At 47.5% G+C, this 22,215-nt stretch overlaps 2 protein-coding genes across 3 annotated transcripts in view; one reads left to right on the top strand and one right to left on the bottom strand.

Annotated features, from left to right (window-relative positions):
• Positions 1-22,215, top strand: part of FAM166A (family with sequence similarity 166 member A) — a 63,578-nt gene that overhangs the window by 15,999 nt on the left and 25,364 nt on the right. For both annotated transcript variants that reach the window (XM_019547494.1, XM_019547493.1), the window contains exons 3-5: positions 5,636-5,850; positions 9,670-10,061; positions 13,062-13,179. In XM_019547494.1, coding sequence (XP_019403039.1) covers positions 5,636-5,850; positions 9,670-10,061; positions 13,062-13,179 — 725 coding nt within the window. The remainder of the gene's footprint in view (positions 1-5,635; positions 5,851-9,669; positions 10,062-13,061; positions 13,180-22,215) is intronic.
• RNF123 (ring finger protein 123) overlaps positions 1-22,215 on the bottom strand; it is a 170,791-nt gene that overhangs the window by 145,468 nt on the left and 3,108 nt on the right. The window lies entirely within an intron of this gene.

Genomic DNA, 22,215 nt, shown 5'->3' with positions numbered 1-22,215 from the left:
AAAGTCTTCCTTTGTGACTGGTGTGGGAGACTTTTATTGAGGGGTGGGTCTAAATTATGCCTAAGAGACCCCTTAGGTCTGCGGACTAAGGGAGACTTTACTTTTTGCCCCCTGACTTGGGGAAGTGCCCCAAGTGCCTGTACTGGGTCGAGTACCTGTAGGACATTAGGCCTGTGTTTCCCTGAGGACACAGGGCAGGGAGTGAGTCCATTCTTGGGGTGGTGGCGGCTACGTTACCCCCAGGCTAGCGTATGTGCACCAGGAAGGGGTCGGGCTGGACATAAGGCTCCCCTAGGAAGGCATTCGGAGCCTGGCAGGTGGTTGGGCACAGGGAGGTGGGCGGCTCAACGCAGGAGCGCCCCCTACTGGCCTGCCACAGGGATGGCCTGCTTTTGAGCTGTGAGAACTGTCTCCTTAAGGAAGCACCATCATTCCTGCACTCCCAAATCATCCAGTTGCCGGTTGCAGAGGGCCTCTCCAATGATCCTCTTGAGTTTGCCAAAATCTGTCTTCTTGAAATTTAGGACTCCTGTTCTGATGACTAACTTCCCAGTCTTATGGTGGAGGGTGAACCTTATCAGGTTATGATCACTGTTGCCTGGGGTACCACCAATCCTTAGGTTGCCTATGATGTCCTCCCCTTTGTTCAGCACTAAATCCAGGGTGGCCTTGCCCCTAGTAGGCTTTCCACAACCTGTATCAGAAACAGATTGTCTGTCTGTTGTTGCCAGGAAGTTGACTGACATGCTGAAGGCAGCTGAATGGTCTTCCCAATAGATGTCTGAGTAGTTGATGTCACCCATGACTATCGTGTCTCTAGTGCTGGCTGCCTCTGTTAGTCCTCCTGCGACTGCTCGATCGCTCTCTTCCTCTTGGGAGGGAGACCTACAGTAGATTCCCAGCATCAGGTCTCCCTCTCTTTGTCCCCCTTGTAATCTGACTCAGAGGGTCTCAAGGGACCCTTCCCTGATGTCAAACATGATCTGCAGGGAGGGGTACTGTTCTTTCACATAGAGGGCCTGTAACAGGGGGCCTTCTCAGGGCTGACTTTTAACTGTGGCCCACCCACCTGTTTCTGGGCTAACCGCCCACCTTCTCGCCCACCACACCTTGTTGGAATTAATTAATAGATGTTAATAAGCGGGAGGCTGCCCATTTCCTGCCCTGATGCCAGGGAGCGGTATCTGCGGCTCCATTCCTCCCCTGCACTGCAGCCCAAGCCTCACAGATGGCATCTCAATGTTATCATCGTCACTGGCCCTCACACTGGGCCCCAGAATCCTCCTAATTGAATCCTGCCTGGATTCCTCTCCTCAGGAGGTCTCAACCACCTTCATATTAGGCAGCATAGCTCCCTGAACTGCTTCCCTTTGGGGTGTGGTCCCCCCAGGACCTTTGGCTACTAGCCCTGGCCCACCTCCCGGCCAGTTGGAACCCCAGGCCCTCAGCTCTTGGGTGTTCCTTGCGGTGGGCCCCCGGCCCTTTGACCCTTCCAGTCCTGGCCCCAGCATTGACCAGTCAGGGGAAGTCCAGACAGGCATGAGTCTATGGCCCTCCTCTCTCTCTGGGGGTCCACCCTCCAGACCCTATGAAGGGGTAACCCACCCGGTTGTGGGGCTAGGGGTTAAGGCACCCCAACCCCACCTTTCACTGGGATGGTAACTGACCTGGCATTTCCTGGGGGCTCCTGTACCACTGAGAGCCCCACCAGGCCACCCACACCCGGCAGGGTGCAGTTTTAGGTCATGCCCAGGACCAGGAGCCTCCTGACCATCCCCTACAGCTCCTCCCTTACCTCCAGATGATACCAGCAGCCCTCCAGCCAGGCAATGTTGCCTGACCTCTAGCAGCAGAACTGCCCTGTTTTATATGGGCAGCCCCAGATTCAAAAATGGCTGCCCATATCAGGCAGCTGCCAGCTCCAGGCCCTTAAAGTGGCAGGCACAAACAGTGCCCTCCCACAGAGCCACACCTCCTCCCTTCTTCTCAATCCAATCCTTCCTATAAAGCCTGTAACCTTCGGTATTCACTGCCCAGTCATACATCATCCCACCAGGTCTCTGTCAACCCAATCGAATTGAATTTCTCATCAGCCAGTAGGACTGCCAGTTCCTCTTGTTTATTTCTGTGCTTCTGGCATTTCCATAAAGACATTTGAGCTCTCCCCTACTCATCTCAGGTTTTCTTTCACATTGTCTGTCTCAAGACATCTGTTGTTTGAATGTCCTCCCATGTGTCATTGTGGCTAATGGATTCTGCTTTGGCAGCGAAACTTTCTCCCCGGCCCCTGGATGCAGCTAGTTTAAATACCTCCTCAACAAGTTGGCAACTCTCATGGCGAAGAGCTTCTACCCTCTGGTGGTGAGATGAACAGCATCCCTTGCATGGAGGCTGCTGTAGTTAAACTGCATCCCAAGGTCAAGGTATCCAAAGCCCACGCAGTGACACCATCTTCTAAGCCTTTGGTTGACCTCCTCAATACACTCCTCCCTCTGCTGGCCACTGTCCCTGACTGGGACGATTTGGGAGAAGACAACTTGTGCTACAAGGTCAGGGGCGGGCAATTATTTTGGGTGAAGGGCCACTCTACCCAGTTTTGGCAAGCTGTCAAGGGCTGCATGGGTAGCCCCTTGACAGGTGGCCTGTCCCCTGGTCACCATCTTGGAACCAATGTCTCAGGCCAGCACCAGTGAGGACCAGACCAGGGGTCTGTAGAGCCAGGCTCGGCTGCACCAGCAGGGAGAAGGAAGAGCTGGCTCGGCTCCATAGCGCCCCTGCTGGCCGGGACCCTGTACTCCTGCTGCCCTGCTCGGGACCCTGCTAGCGCTGGTCCCAGGACACTGGTGCAGCTCCTGTGCTCCCACTAGCTTCCGCATCCGCTCGCTCCCAGTGCCTTCCCAACCCTGCAGTACAGGCGGGGGGCAGCTTGCAGCCCCAACCCCCTGCTTACTGGCAGGGAAGGAGCTGGTGCTGAGCATGGGGAAAAGCAGCCCCTCCACTGCCCCATGGCCAGTGCTCCCTGCTGCAGCTGCCCACAGCCCGCACGGAGCTGTCCTAAGCAGGCACAGGCAGCCCCACGTGGGCTATGAGCGGCTGTAGCGTGGGGCACCATCCATGGGATGGGTGAGGGGCCACTTTTCCTGCGCTCAGCACCAAGTTGTAACCCACCCCCCAACGCCAGCCTGGGCCATGCGCTGTCTCTGGGCTCACCTGTCGGGGCTGCACCACAGCGGCAGCAGCTGTGGCCCCCCTGCTTGCTGCACTGGGCAGTGTTTGCCACTGTCACCGTTTTCCTCCACACCAAGCAGCTGGTGTCATCACAGCGCAGCCCTGATGGGCAAGCCTGGAGCTGGCATGGGGCTCGAGCTGGCATGGGGCCCAAGCTGGCAGTGGGGGCAGGTTACAAGCTGGTGCTGAACACGGGGAAAAGCCCCTCCCCTGCCCCATGGCCGCTGTCCCATGCTGCAGCCACTCACAGCCCGTGTGGGGCTGCCTGTGCCTGGTCAGGACACCCCTGCACAGGCTGTGAGCAGCTGCAGCAGGGAACACTGATCATGGGGTGGGAGAGGGGCCACTTTTCCAGCTCAGTACCATCTCCTTCCCTGGGTGGGGTCCTCCCCTGCCCTTCTCACCCCGCTTACCTGAGTTTCCCGTACTGGAAGAGCCACGTGGTCCTACTGTTGTAGGAGCCCGCCAGGGCTTCCCCTGGGTCCTACTGCTCCTGGCTTTTGTCATTTTTGACAGAAACCAAGGACAGATAACTATTAATTTTCTAAATTTTTAGGGGATAGAATGGCCTCACAGGCCGGATCTGTCCTGCAGGCCGTATTTTGCCCATCCCTGGGCTAAGGGTTATTTAGGACCCCTTTCCCTTTGGAGCAGAACAGAAGATGTTGTCCCAGAAAGGGCATAAATCCTGTAGTATCTATAGTTGACAATATATTATATTACTCCTGGTAATATATTAAAATGCATATTGATTGATTGCTTGTATTCAGTCTGTCATAAGAAGTGCAACACTAGGTCAGACCAGTGGTCTATCTGGCCCGGTTTCTTGCCTCTGACAATCACAGAAGTGGATGCTATACAGGGAGAGCATTGAACTGGAACTCTCTAGAATGATCTAGATATAGTGTTCCCCTACAGTGATCTTCTGGCATGTCTAAACCACCATTATTGGCTCAAAAATGCTGGAAGAAACTTCTCTAACCATTCTGCTCAATAGCTATTAATTGATTTATCATCCATCAATTTAGCCAGGTTCAAAAAGGGACTGGATATGCTATCTGCCTTCACCACCTCTTACGGCAATGAAATCCACAAGTTAACTATGCATTGCATAAAAAAGCACTTCTTCCTGCTAGGTTTAAACCTGTCATCTACTAGCTTCGGTGGCTGCTCCCTGGTGCTAGTATTAAATCTCTCTCGGGGGATTCAGATCTTAACTGGGAGCCTATCCTCCTTAATTACTTTCCTTTAACCATCTCTTTGAACAATTATTTCATATGATTTTATGAAAGTTTTTTTGGTGTTTTGCTCTAATTTATTTGTTTCTCTTCTTAATCTTTTCATCCTTGGAGGATAAGGGAAGGAATTATTTGAATAATAGAAGAAAAGTATTTTTCATTATTTTTAGAATTACAGTTGAACAAGGGACTTTTGAAAATTTTAAAATATTCACTGTGCTTAAAGACTGTGAATGCAAACCCAAACTTTAGAACTGAGGAGGGTTTCACATTTTATTATAAACATATTATTACCATATTTTGCCAAAATAAAAATCAACACAAAGCACCCCTTCTATCTTCCCTATCTTTCACTGACCACAAGTGTGAGCCCTCTCTGGTACATTTACACTATTGTATATTTGCAGGCACAGTCCCACAAGCGTAAGTCTGTATGCATCAAAACAGTTCTGCTTGCTTGCTTTCACACCTTTAAAAATCCTAATTGCACCTCCTTCCATACACTTTCACAGCTGAAAACACCCAGTACAAGCTTTTACCTTGCTTACTTTTCTGCAGGTATGCATGCTGTTTACATAGCAACACACTGGCACACACACCAGCACACATACAGTGTATTTATCTACAGTTCAATCTTAGACACCTCACACATTTGCACCTATACATATCTGCATTATAGGACCATAGAAAAGTAGGGCTGGAAGGGACCTCATGGGATCATCTAATTCAGCCCCATGCTCAAAGCAGGATCATCCCTGACTAAACCATCCCAGACAAATGTCTGTCTAACCTATTCTTGGAAATTTCCAAGGATGAAGAATCCACAGCTTCTCTAAGTAGCCTACTCCAACGTTTGACCACCCTCAAAGTCAGAAAGTTCCTTCTAAACTGCCAACCCAAATTTCCTCTGCTGCTGATGCTTGGGGCCATTGCTCCGCATCCTGTCCTCTGGCCACAGAGAAAAAAGACCATCTCTATTCTTTCTCTAACTGTCCTTCAAGTATTTGAAAACTGTTATCAAATACCCCTCTGTCTCCCCTCCAGGTTAAATGTACTCTTTCAAATGCATGTAAACACAGTAATAAAGCAAATTATTGTAATTATGCACTAGGGAGAGAAAACCTTAGTATGCTGAATTGCTGACTGCCTATCTGTGATTACCTCCTCAGATATGGGGGATTTTACCCTCAGTTCCGCTACCAAATTGGAGAAACCTATGGCAAAACCACATCTCACCTGCTCACCGATCCTAGTATTCAGAAGAGCCCATGCTCTGTGCTGGCACCACTGATGAAGCCAAAGTTCTTAAATGATTTTAGTGACACAAAGCATCCCTTGAACCAGATGCTGGATCGAGACAAAAGTTATATTCCTGGCTACACAGGCAAGTAGAACTCCTGAGTTTCACTCCACACACAAACACAAGTTACATTAAGTCTCAAATGACTAAAATTAAGTCAGGGTTTTCACCCAAATAAGTGGGGTCTTGTAACAGAGGGGCAAAAGGCTCCTGTTACTTGAGGAGGAAAGAGTAGGAGGAGGAGCTAAACAGCCAGCCAGGGGGAAAAAGGAGAAGCCAGGAGGGTGTATCATCAAGCTGGTTAACTTGCAGTAGTCCAGCAGGGGAGACAAAACACTTCTACAGTGGCTAGGCAGCAACAGTAAGCTACCCTGGGTTGAAGCCAGCCAGCCTAATCAGAAAACACCTGTGGGTAGCTGTGGAGGCCACCTAACTAGAAAAGGGCAGGGCCTAGAATATAAGCTCAGGACTGAGTCAGGCAGGTACTCCATCTCTAGAGGCCACTGGGGAAAGCAAGATGCCAGTTTCGGGGTGACTAATCGAGAGTCTGCTAGGGCTGAGGGCTGGCAGGGGACTTGGATCCAGATGAGAAGGGGTTGGCATACAGCCAGTTGGGTTAAGAGTTAAGTTATGGCCAGGGGACTTATGGTTTTGGTTTGAGTTTTGACCAGTAGACTGTGTATATGGCTGTAGTCAGGGAGCCAAAGGTATGCGTTGCAGGTAACCTATAGTGGAGCACCTGGGGAACATATTGTGGTTAAGCACAGTAGGGTGCCAGGAGCACACCAGTGTTTTGGAGCCCTGCCAGGGCAGGGGCTCTGGATAGAGATCAGGCTTAAGCCAAAGGGAGTGTAAGCCCAGAGAGGGGCTGAAGCCCATCTTGGATGGAAAGGACCAGGGACCCAGTGCCTGGGAAGGGTAGAGACCAGGGCCAAGGGGCCCAGACCCTGAGAAGGTGAGGCGGGGCCTGAAGTCCAGAAGCCAGGTTTGGGGCAGTGGACATGGGCAAAGGGCACAAGCAGAGGAATGGGGCAGAGGCCGGAAAGACCAAGGCTCCAACAAGGGAGTAAAGGCCTTGGGTGTCCTGGTAGTGGTTTGGGGCAAAGTACTCCAGCTAATTGATAACTGTTAACATCTATAAGGCATGGAGATGGCTGTAGGGAAGGTTAGGAGGCCATGAATAGCCTGTAAGGCAAAAGGTGCCCTGGGGGCATGTATGGGCCAGGGAGGCCCATTTTGTATGAGGACAGGATTTGAAGCTAGTGGAATTCAGGGAAGGGATCTGCTGGTAGACTGTAGGATTGGAGCTAGCTGTAGGACCGTTAGGCAGCTTCCCTTTAAAAATCAATTGCATCAAGGCATGGCAAGTGAAAGATAAAGGGAGGGTACCTTAAATCCAGAGCAAGGCTGTTGTCATTTGGCCACCAGGGGGGTTGCAGCTGACCCTGGGGCCAGGTCCTGCTACAGGTCTGTATTCACAATATATGAACTACTTTGGAAAAAGTGTAACATACTTTAGTGGAAAAGTCATAGCTTTGACATAGGAAAGGGTAATGGTTGCATTCATGTATTGTTTCCTTGTTCAGTATGGATGTGGCCCCTCAGTCTCTTGTCTCTGAAAGTTGACAATATGAAAGTTCTCACTCTTATTTGCCAAGTAACTGTAAAATGAAGTATTTTCTTCTCTTTTGATAAGGGCTTACATAGATGCCCACTTGTAGGATTTTGAATACACCCTTGGCATTGAGCTTAAACCCCTCTTGAATAGTAGTTCTCTTCAGGTAGCATACATGATGCTTTCGAACAGATCTGAACCTCAGTTTGCAGCAGTGCGTCCACCAGGACCCAGCAGAAGTTTTTCTTCCATATTCTTCTTGGCATGGGAGAATTGTTTTTTATTTGTTTTTTCTGTAGTGACAAAGGTGTGTGTGCGCGTGTGCGTGTGTGTGTGTGCAGGGGGTGGGAGAGGGAGGGTGTTATGAGTATAAAGCTTTATAGCAGCTCACTATTGAATTATGCAATAGTGTGATATTACCTGAGTAAGGGCAAAAGTTTTGCTAGTTCTGATGTATGATACAATCTTGTTTCTTTGTGGTACTGAAGGACAGGACCTGCTCTGTTCCAGTAATAGGTTAAAGAGCTACTTGCCTGTGATATCAAAATGTTTATTACTATCTGATTTAGTGCTCAGAAACTTCCTCTCTCAGGCATGCTTCATACTGTGAGAATTAACCTCAGTCTAGAATACCTCTTCCTTTATTCTTTATAACTTTATCTTCAAGGCATTCCTTGCTACTGTCTGTTGCTATGCATCTACACTACACAAGAAATAGAAACATACATGCTGTATAAATCCTCAAAGTTAAACTACTAGAAAACTGCCTATTTAAGCACTTGCAGTAAAATAGGATTCTGGCCTATGGGTGAATTGAAATGGGAGGTGGAAAATGGTGTGACACATCATCATATACAGCACAATACATTTTTTCTCTAATTAAAGAGAATCTAGAAACCTTACTATTATGCTAGGGAGCTAGCACTATGTTATTCAGTTTAAGAACAAAACAAATATAATTATTGGAATGGCATACATTTGCTAAGCTTATATATGTTTTAAAACAATCAAAATAATCAAAAGATAATCCCATTAGTCATGTAGTCATTCTAGTTTAATGTGGGTGTGTCTATATGTGCACCCTCAAGAAGACCTAAGGTGATTTACATTGTGTTACTTGCCATATTTAAGGAGTACTAAGGACAGGTTTACATGTGCACATCCTTAATGCGCCTTAAACACACCGACTTAGGGCAATCTGGGACTAAATTTGATACCTGCATGAAGCAAGTATCAAATTTAGGCCCAGTTAGTTAAGGCACTGTAACTCGCGTGTAGGCATCTTGATGCTGTGTTGGCTGTATCAACAGGAGCCCAGCTCACGGGGATGTGTCCTTCTGCGGACACCACCAGGAAGAAAAAAGTGGCAGCTGGTGTTGCAGCTGCTGGTGGCTTCCCTGCGCCTCTCCTTTTGGGAGAGGTTTGGTGGCCCAGCAATGCAGCCCTGCAGTGGTGGGATGCCTTGCTGCCCTCCCAGGATTCAGGTGCCCTTAAAAGCCCACACTAGGGCTCCCACCTGGTATAGCAGGCAAGCTGAGACTGCGTCTGCCCCATTGCCTGACACAGCTTTCCCTGTTCCACCCCTCTGCCCCAGGCAAGCGCCCAGCCTCCCTGCTGGCAGGATGCTGGGAGAGGCGGCGTCAGCTCCTGGGGGCTCTGCTTGGCTCAGTCCAGGAAGTCTGGGACTGCATCTCCCTCCAGTGCCCAGCATGGCTTTCCTGGCTCCCCTGCTTGATCCATGGCTGAGCTCCCTCCTGTGTTGTACACAGCCTGCCCAGGCCACACAGAGGCCCAAGGAGCTGCTGCCACCTCTGTCACAGGCAGTCAGGATTACTAAATAGCTGTTGGCAACTCTAAATCAATAATGCTGGATTCCTGAGAGGGTAATTAAGAGGTCATAGATCACTTGTTCTATCTGGTTCAATGCTCTCTGTCTAGCATCCACTCCTGCCATGGTAGGGGACAGATTACTGGGCTAGATAGGCCATTGGTCTGTCTCAGTATGGCACTTTTTATGTTTGTATGGTCATATATCCATGAAGTAGTACTTTGGAATCTAGGGCTTCTTAGTGTTGTTCAGCAAGTGAGACAACTCTTCCTTATCTGGGTATAATTAATACTTGCACTTGACTCTATTAGCCAGTTAATAATGGGACTGCTTCTTCTCTCTAGTACACAGAGGTCTGCATGTCAAATCTTTCCTCCCTTGACATGAATGCCTTCTTATTCCTCTGATTGTTCACATTTACACATATATACATATTAATTTTTTTTGTTTTGTTTTACAGGATTCGTTCCCTACCAAAAAGCACATGTTGGAATGTACTTCCCTGTACCAGCACCTGAATCAACCCCCACCTTATCAAGACCTGTTCCAGCAAAGGAACAACAATTACTGATGAACACAGATACTGGTGACTCCTCATCATTATGCGAGAAGAACAACTTCATCCCTTGCCATCCTGGTATTCGTTTGGCATGTGGCCATGGGTGGAAAAGCCTTTCCTGTCCTCCTGGAAAACAACTAGCCTCTGAGCAGGAAGAGAAGAAGTCATCTTGTGATCCTGACATTGCTCTGGCTTGTGGGCAAGAAAAGAGCCATGGACCCTGCCATTCTGAAATTGCACTTGCATGTGGTCAGGGGTGGAACAGTTTTCCCTGCCTCCCTAGAATCAAAGAGGTATGGGAGAGAGCTCTGTACCACACTGCCTTTGTAGAGACTGACAAAATGAAAGAGCGTTCCTTAGTTACATTGGCACTCTAGAGGAGGTAATAGATATCGGATACGCTTTGTGTATTTGTGTATGTGTATAGACTTTATTGAAATTCATGTAGTTTGCTGTGTCCATCTTAGCAAATCACCCAGACTACTCTGATAACTAATAATTAAACCTGATTTTATGGAAATAATTAAACCTGATTTATGGAATAGAGGTGTTATAAAATACATTTGATATCATCTCTTGCAAAAGTAAAAATTTGGTTGATAAAGTTAATTGTGTTGACATGATATATTTATATTCCATAAGTTTTTTGACTCAGTCCTACCTGGCACAAATAAAAACAGTCAAATAAATATTCCAGAGGTAAGGAGTTTTTTAGTCATATATCTTTTATTGGACCAACTGCATTGTCAAGATAAAGTCAGACAAGCTTTTGAATGCAAAATATTCTTCTTCAGGTCTGAGGAGGAAAGCAAGCACGACAGTTTTTAAGAACAGTAGGTCGAGCTGTGAAATTTAAGGGGGAGAAATTCTCAGGGGTAGCAGATAAATAATTAGTAGAAGAAAAGAACCTTGATTTCTGGGTGATCAAGAACTATCAAAAGGGATGAGGATCATTGTTACCTGTTGTGTAGAACCATCCTCCAGCACACACACACATCTGAAGTCATACAGGAGCTTACTTACCAGCACCCGATTTCTTGATGCCACCCAGGGAGACATGACTACAGATGTGAAACAAGAGACTGAAGAAAATACTTGACAGTGAAAAAATGTACATTCCCGCAGCTCAGTCCTTACCACCAGGGGCTGATGAACCAGGGCAAAAATGGCAATGTTTCAACCACCTACATACCAGACTTGGATGTTCCAAGGAACTAATGAAGAAGTGGGACTATACCACTGGTTCCCTACCCGCAACTGAGGCAAAGAGCCTCAGACTATGCAACACCTGCTGCAATGCCCACTGCTTGAAGACACATGTACACAGCAAACTACAAGAATTTCAATAAAGTCTATACAAATACACAAAGCCTGTTTTGATATATATTACCCCCTCTAGAGTGCCATGTACTTTCCCGCCTGTGGCAGCAGGGCTGGACCCAGTGATCTCTTGAGGTCCCTTCCAGCCCCTAATGTCTATGAAATGAAAGATCTTGCAAAATACAATAGATGAGCACAAGCATGTGTAACAACATGGTCAGATGTGGTGTAGAGACATGAGAAGAAGACCTGTCAGGTGCAGAAAGAATTTCAGGAATCAAGTGTGTTATAAAATCAATATCAATGTTCGGTCCTTGGTTCCTAGTGTGTAGCCAACTTATGAATATTCCTGAATTCACCTTTTAAAGCCGTTTGGTGAATTTCCCTTGAACATGAGGATAGTGAGGTCAGAAAGCAAGTGGTTGTTCTGTGAAAAGTGTGTTCCTACTGACATATATGTATCTCCATCCTTTATATTTGTTTTTTGTAAGAGTTCATTTTGTTTCATGAGTAGCTATTTAGTTTCAGTTGCATAGTTACCAGGAAGGCATTTGGTACATTGGATCAGGTATTTCACATTTTGGATTCTGTAGATTCCAATAGGCTTGTTGTGGGAAGTGGTAATTGTAGTAGCAGTGGGGATGTGTTGACAGATTAACCACCTATTATTAATGTCTGTTGAGCAGTAGGCAGTTTGCTTCAGGTGACGATTTGGGCAAAGTTTGGAGGTTTTTTGAAAGCCGGGAGCAAGAGGCGCTGGGAATATTTCTCTCAAGGTTTGATCTTTGTTAAGTATAAGTTGTAGCTGTTTGATGATTCTTCTAATTGGTTCCAGAGTAGAGTCATAGAGGACCACCAGGGGTATATGTAGTATTAAAGAACTTAGGGAGGACCCCATACCAACATTTGCTCTGAGACTGGAAAATATTATATCCTTCCCATCCCAGCTTCAGAAAAAACTATTTCCACTTATCCTTAACTCTCCTATTCCAGGAACTTTTCATATGCTCCCAAAAATCCAAAAAAAGGTAACCCTGGCACACCTATCATATTCAACTATGATACTTTCACTGAAGAGCTATCAGGATTCATAAAAACTACCCAGAAAACTTGTTCTTTTCATGACAAGTGGTTTCTCCAAGACACCACAAGACTTCCTCAACAGAATCCAGAACATGAACCACTCCTGAGAAGGCCATATTTGCAACCATGGATATCACCTATCACCAGCCTGTACACTATCATCCAACACCATGAAACCACAGCTGCCTGCCTGAAATACCTACAAGAACATGGAGCATATAATACATGCAACAGCATGTTGAAAAAAATCATCCTCACTCACAACTTCACTTTCAACAATCAACACTTCCTCCAAACCACGGGCACAGCTATGGGCCAAAAAAAAAAAAAAAATCATTTCCAGAAAACTGCAGTATCAAACCTGCATTACACAAATGATCTTTTTCACCATTTGAACTGAACACCTGGCCTCACTTATTGACTTTAACCACTGGTTTAACAACTCTCACTCCTTGATCAAACTTCTTCTAGAATTCTTCTATTCTACCATCAACTTTGTACATAGCATAGTCCACATTCAGGATGGCACCCTACAAACTGCCATATGCAAAAAAACCCATAGACCACCATACATATCCCCACAAGACCAGCAATGTTCCCAAGCACACCAAAACAGCTGTAATGTACAGTCAAGGTCTCAGATACCACCATATCTGCTCTGAGGAGAACACTCGTGATAAAAAATATAAAAAGATAGACAGACCTATTTTTCTCATCTGCTGTAGCATTATTAGTAACTCAACCAGTGGGTATCAGATTAGGCCTTGTTATTTAAATGCAGTAAAGACAAAACAGCAGTTGCGATTAATAAGCCACAGCAAGGAAGGAAAGCAGTCGGGAAGGAGACAAATTTAAATAGTGCTTACTATACTTTTTGCTTTGGTTTTTAGCCCATCAGAATTGAGGCAGTGGCTCTGCCTGCAGTGACTGAAGCCGTGGATGTAAGCAGATACTCTCAGCTCCCACAGCTGGATGTGCCCAACCTGATCCAACGGAAAGCTATTTCAGGTAGAGACCAACGTCATGTGCAGAATTAACCCTAGCAATATGAGGCCATATAATCTTAAAAGGATTAGATGACCTCTGGAGGTCCCTTCCAGTCCACTTCTCTATGATTCTATGGTTCTGAACTGGGTCTTCATTCTCTCTTGCTTCTGAAAAGCTTACCATATTTACTTGAATCCAAGATGAGTCCCATCTCCCTCTCACCCAAATTTTAACATGGGGGGAGCCTCTTGACTTGCATTTGAGTACAAGTCGGAGGTCAGGGAGCTGCTGCAGCTCAGACTCTGGTCTAGGGTTGAGGTTGGGTCAGGGTCAGAGTCAGAGCCACAGCTGCTGCTACCCCCCTGCCTCCACTGTCCCCCACCCCTCCCCTCCCCTCCCAGCCTCTTCCCTACTCCTGTCTCCTCTGCCACTCCCCCAGCTGATGCTAACACTGCTTACCCTTTGGCTCCAGCCCCAGCTCTGGCCCTGCTCCAACCTGGGGCACAGAACACATGGTTGCTTCAACCTCATCCTGGGCACTGCCACTACTGCATGGCTGGGCTGGGGCTGGAGCAAATGTGCCAAAGGGGCATAGGCTGCAGAGTGGGGGCAGAGGTGGTGGTAGAGGGGCAGGCCTAGAGGCAGAGGTTGGTGGAGCTGGCAGCAGGGGCAGATATCAGGCCATTTCACTCACCTACCACCTGACCCTCTGCCACTGATTGCCCCACTGCAGAAGTGGAGGAAGGCAGGGGGAATGAATTTCAGGTGACACCCCCCTCCCAGTAATTAGATTCTATACATGGATACTTTATAAGTAAATTCAGAGTCATCTTGGATCTGGGTAAATACTGTAGTTTTCCCAGTAGTTTCAACTTGATTACAGATAGAGAATGGTTATTTAGCCTACACTACAGTGACTATGATACTTCAAGTTACTGTAATCACTGTGAATTCCACTGTAGATATGCATGTGCCTCATGCATAAGAAAATTGAAATATTTGAGTAGCTATAAGGGCTGTTTATGTGCCCTGTGTCTTCTCTTGCTCCTGTGCAAAAGCAAAAGCGCAGTAAAGATATAAAAATAGAAGAAACAGTTATGATTAATAAGCCCTAGCAAGGAAGAAAAGAGTACAGACCACAAAGCGGGCTCATTTTGCTACGTTAAACAAACCAGACTCTTGAGTGTGTCAGCTTTCACTGCGGGTTACTGGCAGAAAATATTACCTCAAAAGGCTAGAGGATGAGAAGCATCAACTGAATCAAACACTGATTGAAGTACTGCTGGCAAATGTGGAAAGTTATTGGGTATTCAGCCTTACAGATTTCATGGATTGGAATAGTTCTGAAGCATCTGATAAGTGCACCCTCTGCCCTGGTGGTCTGCACTTAAGCGTTCACAAAGAAAGGGATGTCAGCCAGATGTCTGCTGGTAGCATGCGTGCCAACTTTTATTTTTGCCGAGGGGGACCTAAGAGGACGTCACCTGCCTCCCCCCCCACATGGTGGCATAGCTAGAACCGAACTGAGTGAAGTCTGTGACAGGGCAGGGGTGGATGCGAGCTGGCCGCTGTGGCCCTGGGGCGAGCTGCCCTACTGTCCTCCCCACCCAGGAGTCCTGCACTAGCTGCATCACCATTGTGAGGCACCCCCAACCCATTTGGCAGCAGTGGGAGGCACACCACACCAACACCCCCACTGCTGCTGGGCAGGCAGGGGATGGTTTGTCATGGCAGCGTGGCTGGCACAGGCTCCCAGGGGAGGGCCAGCAGGGCAGGGAGCTCCATGGCTGCATCCATCCCTGTTCTGTGCACAAATCTGAGGGGGCATGTGCCCCTCCATGCCCCTCTTCTTGGGAGTGTGCACAGCAGCAGTGAGATGCCCTGTCCCCTGGATGAATCACCCATGGCTCTTTGCTGCTCCCTGCCCTGGTCCTGGACCCCATGCAGAGCCTTGATTGGGCAGTGCCCCCAGGCCCAGCCCATGCCCCACTCCCTCACTGTGGAGGCCTCAATCTGTACCACCACTCCTCCCCCAGCTTAACTGCAGGCAGTTGGGGAAGCTGCTGTCAACCACTGCCTGAGGTTGTATTCCTGACCATGTGCATGTGTGTGCACGCACACATGCATGTGGTACCCCCTTGCGTCCTGCTCCTTGCAGCCCCTTGCAGGCTGAAACTCTGCCAACCTGCAAGGGGAAACCCATCATTTCCTCTGGTTTTCCATGGTTAACAGAAAACCCAGATACCTGCATGAATCTGGGACTAATGCTGTCCTGGAGTCATGCAGCCTGGGATGGGACTTGATGTTCCCATTTTGGAACTGCCCCGCCTAATTAGGGATGGGTGGTCACCCTATGTCTCTTTCTGAGGGGGTCAGGGACCTTGGGCCCCCACCTACTTAGCACCAATGGCTGGTAGAAATCATTGCTTAGTCCATTTAGAAGTTCTCTTTAACAAGGTTTCTTGGCCTGTTGAAAGGCTAAATATGGGCTGAAAGAGAAAAGAAGATAATGGAAATGGCTTGGTCCTTTTAGAGGTAACAGAATAAATGTCTGGATATATCCAGGGAGTAAATTTTCTTCTTTTCATCATTCAGTGTAGCCAGGGAAAGGAAAGAAATAAGGTAAGTGATTCATTTAGGTATAAGTCTGAACTGGCTTTGGGCTGAACTTGGGGTGCTGTCTGGGCAGCACCTTTTCCCTAAGGAAGTCTTTGTAAGGTAGTTGAAAAGTCTACAATTCACTAACACTTGAAGTAAGTGAAGGCCATTCAAAAGCTTATTTAGATGCTGTGGTGATGCATGTAACCACCTTAAAGCAATTCAAAGGGAAATTCAGTGAATTTCAAGAGGAGAGCATGAAGTTGTCGTGAGATAGACAGTGGTGGCATTTTATTCCTGTCTTGGTGTCACAAACCTATCTGTGGGATATTCCCAGAGTCCCAAATTTCTCCCTGCTGTCCCACTGCTTGTCCCAAGGAAAATCAAGGTTTGCCCTGGGTTAACTCCTTAACCCCACAATCTTCTTTGTTGGTTTTCTGGTTCTGACTCCTGGATCTTACTTTGGCTTCTGAATCTGCCAATACCCTTGGCATTCCCCAACTTTGGTTTTTGGCTCTTGATTCTGGTTTGACCTTTGCCTCTGGCTTTTGGCTCCTGATTTTGGTTAACCTTCAGCTTACCTTGTCTCTGGCTCTGGCTTCTGACCTTGGCCTATTTTGGCTTTGGCTATGGCTACAACTCCCAAGTCTAATTCTGACACTAGACTCCTCTGTACCTCCAGCTCTCTGGAATACCAATCTAGATTGCACCTGTTTTTCTGGTGTCTAAACACCAGGCAAGACTGCCCACATCCCAGTTTCTTAACAGTTCCTGTTAGAGTTCTGCCAGTATTTTCAGAGATCGGCCTCTCTGCTGATCCTGCCAGGTCTGACTGCTGGGGACCAGGACTGCCCCAAAGCCTGGGATCCAAAGACTCCTACTACCATACATATAGCCCTTGAAATACCTGCAAGCCTGTCACCATCCCCATCTTGCATGACTGCTCAGGAGGCCAGCTTCAAAAGGAGTGGCAAAGAAGAGGCAAGAGTAGTGGATGTCCTGCTGTGCTGGGAAGTCTGAGACCTTCCTCTTTATGGTCACTTTGGCCTATTGCAGGGTTTCTTGGTCCCAGTGGGGACAGACAGAAAGTAACAGGGCAACTATCTCTTATTATTTTCACAGAAGGCTTAATTTAAAGCTTCCAACCAAAGCGGCAGGTAGGAAACACCATGTGAAATAGTGCCACCTACTGATAGGAGTGCTTAACATATGTAATACTCAGTACAGAACACCCCTCCCCCTAGATAAGGTAATCCTTTAAGTACTTGGGAAGGATGGTGAATTGTCTTGGATAACCCAATTCAGAGGTAGGAGTCAGTTTACTGGAATTGGCAGCAGGCTCTTTCAGCTCCTCACGAGTCATTTTAGCAGGTAGAGGATTTGAGGTGTCTGGCAAAACAGCTGTTGGACTCAAGAACTAGCAGTATAATGTCCCCTGGATTGGTAGATCTGGGACTCGGTCTCACATCTTGTAGGCATATCATCTGCAAAGTATCTTCCCATCTGGAGTCTTGGTCTTGTCTGACACTGGTTTTGTAGCTTTAAGGACAGTTGTAGGCATCTGCTGTGGTTTGGTTGCCTGGTTTCAGACACAAACAGGATCACTTGGTTTGAAAGTCCGTACAAGTGAAGTAGCCTGTTTCACAAAGAACTGGATTTCTTGTTCTACTTGGCTTGCAGCTACCAGGTCTGTGTGGAAGCCAATCCAAGCAGGTCTTCAACTGGGGATTCCTCAGTAGTTCTTAGATTCCTCGGTAGTAGTAGCTGCAGGGTAGGGCTGGATGATAGGGCTAGGATTCAGAGTAACCTTGACAAATTGGAGGATTGGGCCAAAAGGAATCTCATGATGTTCAACGAGGACAAGCGTAAGGTCCTGCACTTAGGCAGAACAATTACATGCACCAGTATAGGCTGGAGGCTGACTGGCTGGGCAGCAGCTCTGCATAAAAGGACCTGGGGGTTACAGTGGACAATAAGCTGAAAATGAGCCAGCAGTGTGCCCTTGTTGCCAAGAAGACAAATGGCATACTGGACTGCATTGGTAGATGTGTTGCTGCTAGGTCAAGGGAAGTGATTATTCAGCACTGGTGAGGCCACATCTGGAGAACTACATTCAGTTTTGGGCCCTGCACCATCCCCACTACGTAAAGGATGTGGACAAATTGGAGAGAGTCCAGTGGAGGGCAATAAACATGGTGACTGGGCTGGGAAACGTGACTTATGAGGACAGGCTAAGGGAACTGGATTTATTTAGTCTAGAGAAGAGAAGACTGAGGGGGGATTTAATAGCAGCCTTCAACTACCTGAAGGAGGGTTTGAAAGAGGTTAGAGCTAGACTGTTCTTAGTGGTAGCAGATGACAGACCAAGGAGCGGTGGTCTCAAGTTGCAGCAAGGGAAATTTAAGTTAGATATTAGGAAGAATTTTCTCACTAGGAGGGTAGTAAAATACTGGAACAGGTTACCCAGAGAGGTGGCGGAAGCTCCATCTTGGGGGGTAAGACCTGGCTAGACAAAGCTTTGGCTGGGATGATCTAGTTGGGGATGGTCCTGTTTTGAGCAGGGGATTGACTTTGATGACCTCCTGAGTTCCCTTCCAATTCTCATTTTCTATGATTCTGTGATTCTTCAGGACTTTAACCTGCGGTTGTACATGGAGTAACATGCTGTTACCTCTGTGACATTGTACTCATTACCCATACCTTTCATCTCCTGACCTGCCCCAATAAAGTGGTAAGCAGTATTGCTGCTGTCACCCTCAAAGAAATTGCCAAGAGGGGCGTCACCAGGCTGCCATGCAACAAAGACACAGTCACATTCCAGAGCAGGTCATTAGAGGGAGAATTTTAGCAGGATGGGCAGGACTTTGTCTCTCTGAAGACCCATGCCCTGAGGAGGTACATCAGTTGTTGCTGACCATGTTGCAAGGAATGCCAGGAACTGGGGGATTATAGTAACTTGACCCAGATGGTTGAAAAAGATGGATTTAATACATCTGCTGAGACTATTGGTGCAAAATTGAGTGGAATTCACTGTTCTGCCCATACTCTGCAGCTTGCAGTTGAAGATTCGCTGAAGGAACAATATAATCTCTAAAATAATTCAGAAAGCTCAATGTGTATGTAAAATATTAAGAAGCCCAACAATATTGGTACTAATTAAGAAATTAAAGTCAAAACACCCACTCACAGATTGTCTTACCAGATGGCATTCAACTTATGACATAATTGAGCTCAAGGATTTCTGGCAGGACATGGCCACCTCAAGTCATGAGCTTCATCTGACAGAAGCAAAATGGAACGCCATTGAAAACATAAAGCTTGCTAAAGTAACAGCAAAGATTCTTCAGTATGAACAGCTAACAGTGGATAACTTGTGGTGCTTAGTTAAAATGCCAGCTGGAAACTGCAGAAGTCTCATTCCCTGTATCTTAGTCCTTACTGGCTTCCATGAAAAAGTGAGAAAAAAGTTGGCTTGAAATGATATATTTCTGTCATGTATATGCCTTGATTCCAGATATCAAATCCTTCTGTCAGAAGAAGGGAAAATTAAGGCAACATTTAATTTAACCAATATATAGACAGAAAGGGAAATGCTTCATTCAGAAGTAGTCGAAGTCAATTATATAGAATCTAAGAAATGCATGTCTGAAAGTGAAAGACCAGAAGTTGAATTGGACTCTCTTATTCAAGCTTGTGAAATATCCAGAGAGAAAAAGAGATCTGAACAAAAGAAACCTCCCAGAAAGATAGTTTTGTTCAGATGAGCCATGTCTCAGTAAGAAGGAAGATATATTAAAATACTGGCAACTTCAGAAAAATGCCATGTCTGAACTATATCAACTGGCAAAATTTGTCATGGCACTTCCAGCAACACAAGTGGAGATAGAACATTTTCAAGCTTTAAATGTGTTCTATCAGCACAGAGGTCCAATATGACAAAGCAGAAGACGTTTTAGTTTGCTCAAACAAATTTCTTCTATGCTATACATGAACAAAAATCTGATTTGAACCAGTTCAAACTGCTAACTGGAGCACTGGAGTTTATTTATTTATTTTTCTTTTGGGGGGCTTGAACCAGAACTAAACCTGAACGGACTGAATGCATCTGAACCAAACCCAAATAAATACTTGTTTGATTCCCTAGCCCCAACTCCACATGGTAGAGCATCGCAGGTAAGTAAAAGTGTCTTTTTCATGTCCTAATGGGCTAGCAGACTGTTGAATGAAACTGCCTCACATCATTGAAGGCCTTGTCATGACATTTAGTCCATTTTCATGTTGCATCCTTGTCTGGTAGATGATACAAAGGCTCAGTGTCGCAGTGCACTCAGGTGCCCTGTGCCTGAGAGCGGAGACAGCTCTGGGGAGACCCCTAGTGGCAGAAAAGGGGAGGCTCAGCTGCCAGTCACCAGGGCTGCACAGGTGCTGGTTGCCAGGACAACTGATAAAACCAGCTGACAGGAAGGGGCAGGGCTTATCCCTTCTTAACCCCAGGTAGGAGGCCAGGAGGGCAGTCCCTCTCCAGCAGCCGTGGGAGTAGGGACTAAGCTTGGACAGACAGAGGGGAGGACTCTGGCAGTGAAAGCATCCCCCGGTCGCTGCTGGGGTTGGGGAGGCCTCCTTCCCCCCCGCTCCCGCACTCTCTAGTAGGGAGTAAATTTTGTTTGACTGGACGGTCTAGTTTTTATGTTGTAGCCCAGGGGCTTTATGTTTTATGTTTACTGTTTTGACCAGAGGACCGGGCGAAGCTATTAGGGGTGGAGAAGGCCTCGTAGGAGCTCCACGGTAGCGTGGAGTCTCCTGGCGCCAGAGAGGGCGCAGCTTTGGGGGCGCATTGGCCCCATCCCCGGAGCTAGGGGGCAGTGAGAAGCCCCAGAGCGAAGGGGGGTGGCAAGGAGCCCCGAGAGAAAGAGGGGGCAGCGAGGAGCCCCAAGAGAGAAGGGGGCAGTGAGGAGTCCCAGGAGAGGGGGCAGCAAGGTGCCCCAGAGAGAGAGAGGGCAACAAGAAGCCCCAAGAGAGAAGGGAGAAGCGAGGAGCCCCAGAGCGAGTGAGAGAGGGGGCAGTGAGGAGCCCCAGGAGTAAAGAGGAGGGCCAGAACATAAGGCCCAGGTCAAACCACGTCAACTCCATCTGTGAAGCTTGGGCTGCGGTGTAGGAGAGGAAAAGGAGCCGCAGGTAGTGCCCCCTGTCACCGGGGCACGGAAAAATGGGCAGCCTCCCGCTGATTACAACCATCTTCTAATCAAGTAAGATCAAGGCGTGGCAGGAAAGTAAGCAGGTGGTTGGTCCATTACAGGAGGGCGGAGCAACTCCCAGAAAGGCTCCGATATTGATACTCCTGTCACACTCAGCAACTGTAGTTTTGTCTTTTAAAAAGGAATTCTAGAAATTAAACAACCCTAGGAATAGTTGCAGTTTCTGCTTATTCAAATCTAGGGCAGTGGTTTTCAACCTTTTTTAACAAGTGTACTTCTGCCTCAGAGTTTCAGCTCATGTACCCCTTTATATTTTTTCTTTTTTTTGAAGCGGGGGTGCAGATTGAGGCTGCCGTGGTGAAGGAGGGAGTGCGGGACAGAGTCATGAGAACAGCTCATCTGGGGGGCAGCTCCTGCCACTACATGCACCCTGGCAGAGGTCTGGGGGGCATGTGCCCCCTAGATCTGTACATGGGGTGGAGGCTGCTGCTGTAGCAGGCTGGACTCTGCATCCTGCTGCCGCTGTCCCAAGAGCCACATGATGCCATGTGCTTGCTGCTGATGGGCAGGCAGGGGACAGACACAAAAGCAGACAGACACACATGTGCATGCGCAGACACACATGTACACAGACACACACACACACGCATGCACGCACCCCCCAGAGATAGATTCATAGATTGTAAGGCCAGAAGGGACCTTGGAAGATCATTGGGTCCAGCCCCCTGCACCAATCAGGAAAGACAACTGGGGGGAGGGGTCAAGGAGCTGGTTTACACCAGTAATCTGAGATGAATGTTTCTCTAGTGCTTTGTTTATTGTACACTTGTAGTCAGTACATACTTGAATGGCACTGTAGCAGGTCTAGGGCCTCAGAAGAGTCTGTGATGCCTCCAGGTGGCCATGTCGCCCTTGCTTCACTCCAGCTCTCACCTTGGCTGCATACCAAAACTGAGATCTTTACCAGCCTTCAGTTAATTTCTTTTTTAGTCCCAAGAACAGGCAGATTCCAGTCAGTCCCTCCACCATAGTCCTCTCAGTATAGAGCTCCTTCCCTGATGGCCCACAGCCCCAAACTGATCCCCAGGCTCTCCCAGAGGTAATATATTTCCTAAGCCCTACTTCTTTGGGTCATGTGCCTTCTTAGGTCAGCTGTAGATATTTTCCATTAGGTTTACTGGCAGACCTAACTTCTGTGGCTGTTCCTCTCTTACCTAAACTGGGCTCTGATCTATTCTACTATTGCTGTGCTGCTTAGGCAGGC

Source organism: Crocodylus porosus, unplaced genomic scaffold (assembly GCF_001723895.1).
Source record: "Crocodylus porosus isolate Cpor-Errol unplaced genomic scaffold, CroPor_comp1, whole genome shotgun sequence".
NCBI classification, from domain to species: Eukaryota; Metazoa; Chordata; order Crocodylia; family Crocodylidae; genus Crocodylus; species Crocodylus porosus.
The sequence above is the reverse complement of the archived record's forward strand: the minus strand, read 5'-3'. Positions and strand labels throughout refer to the sequence as shown.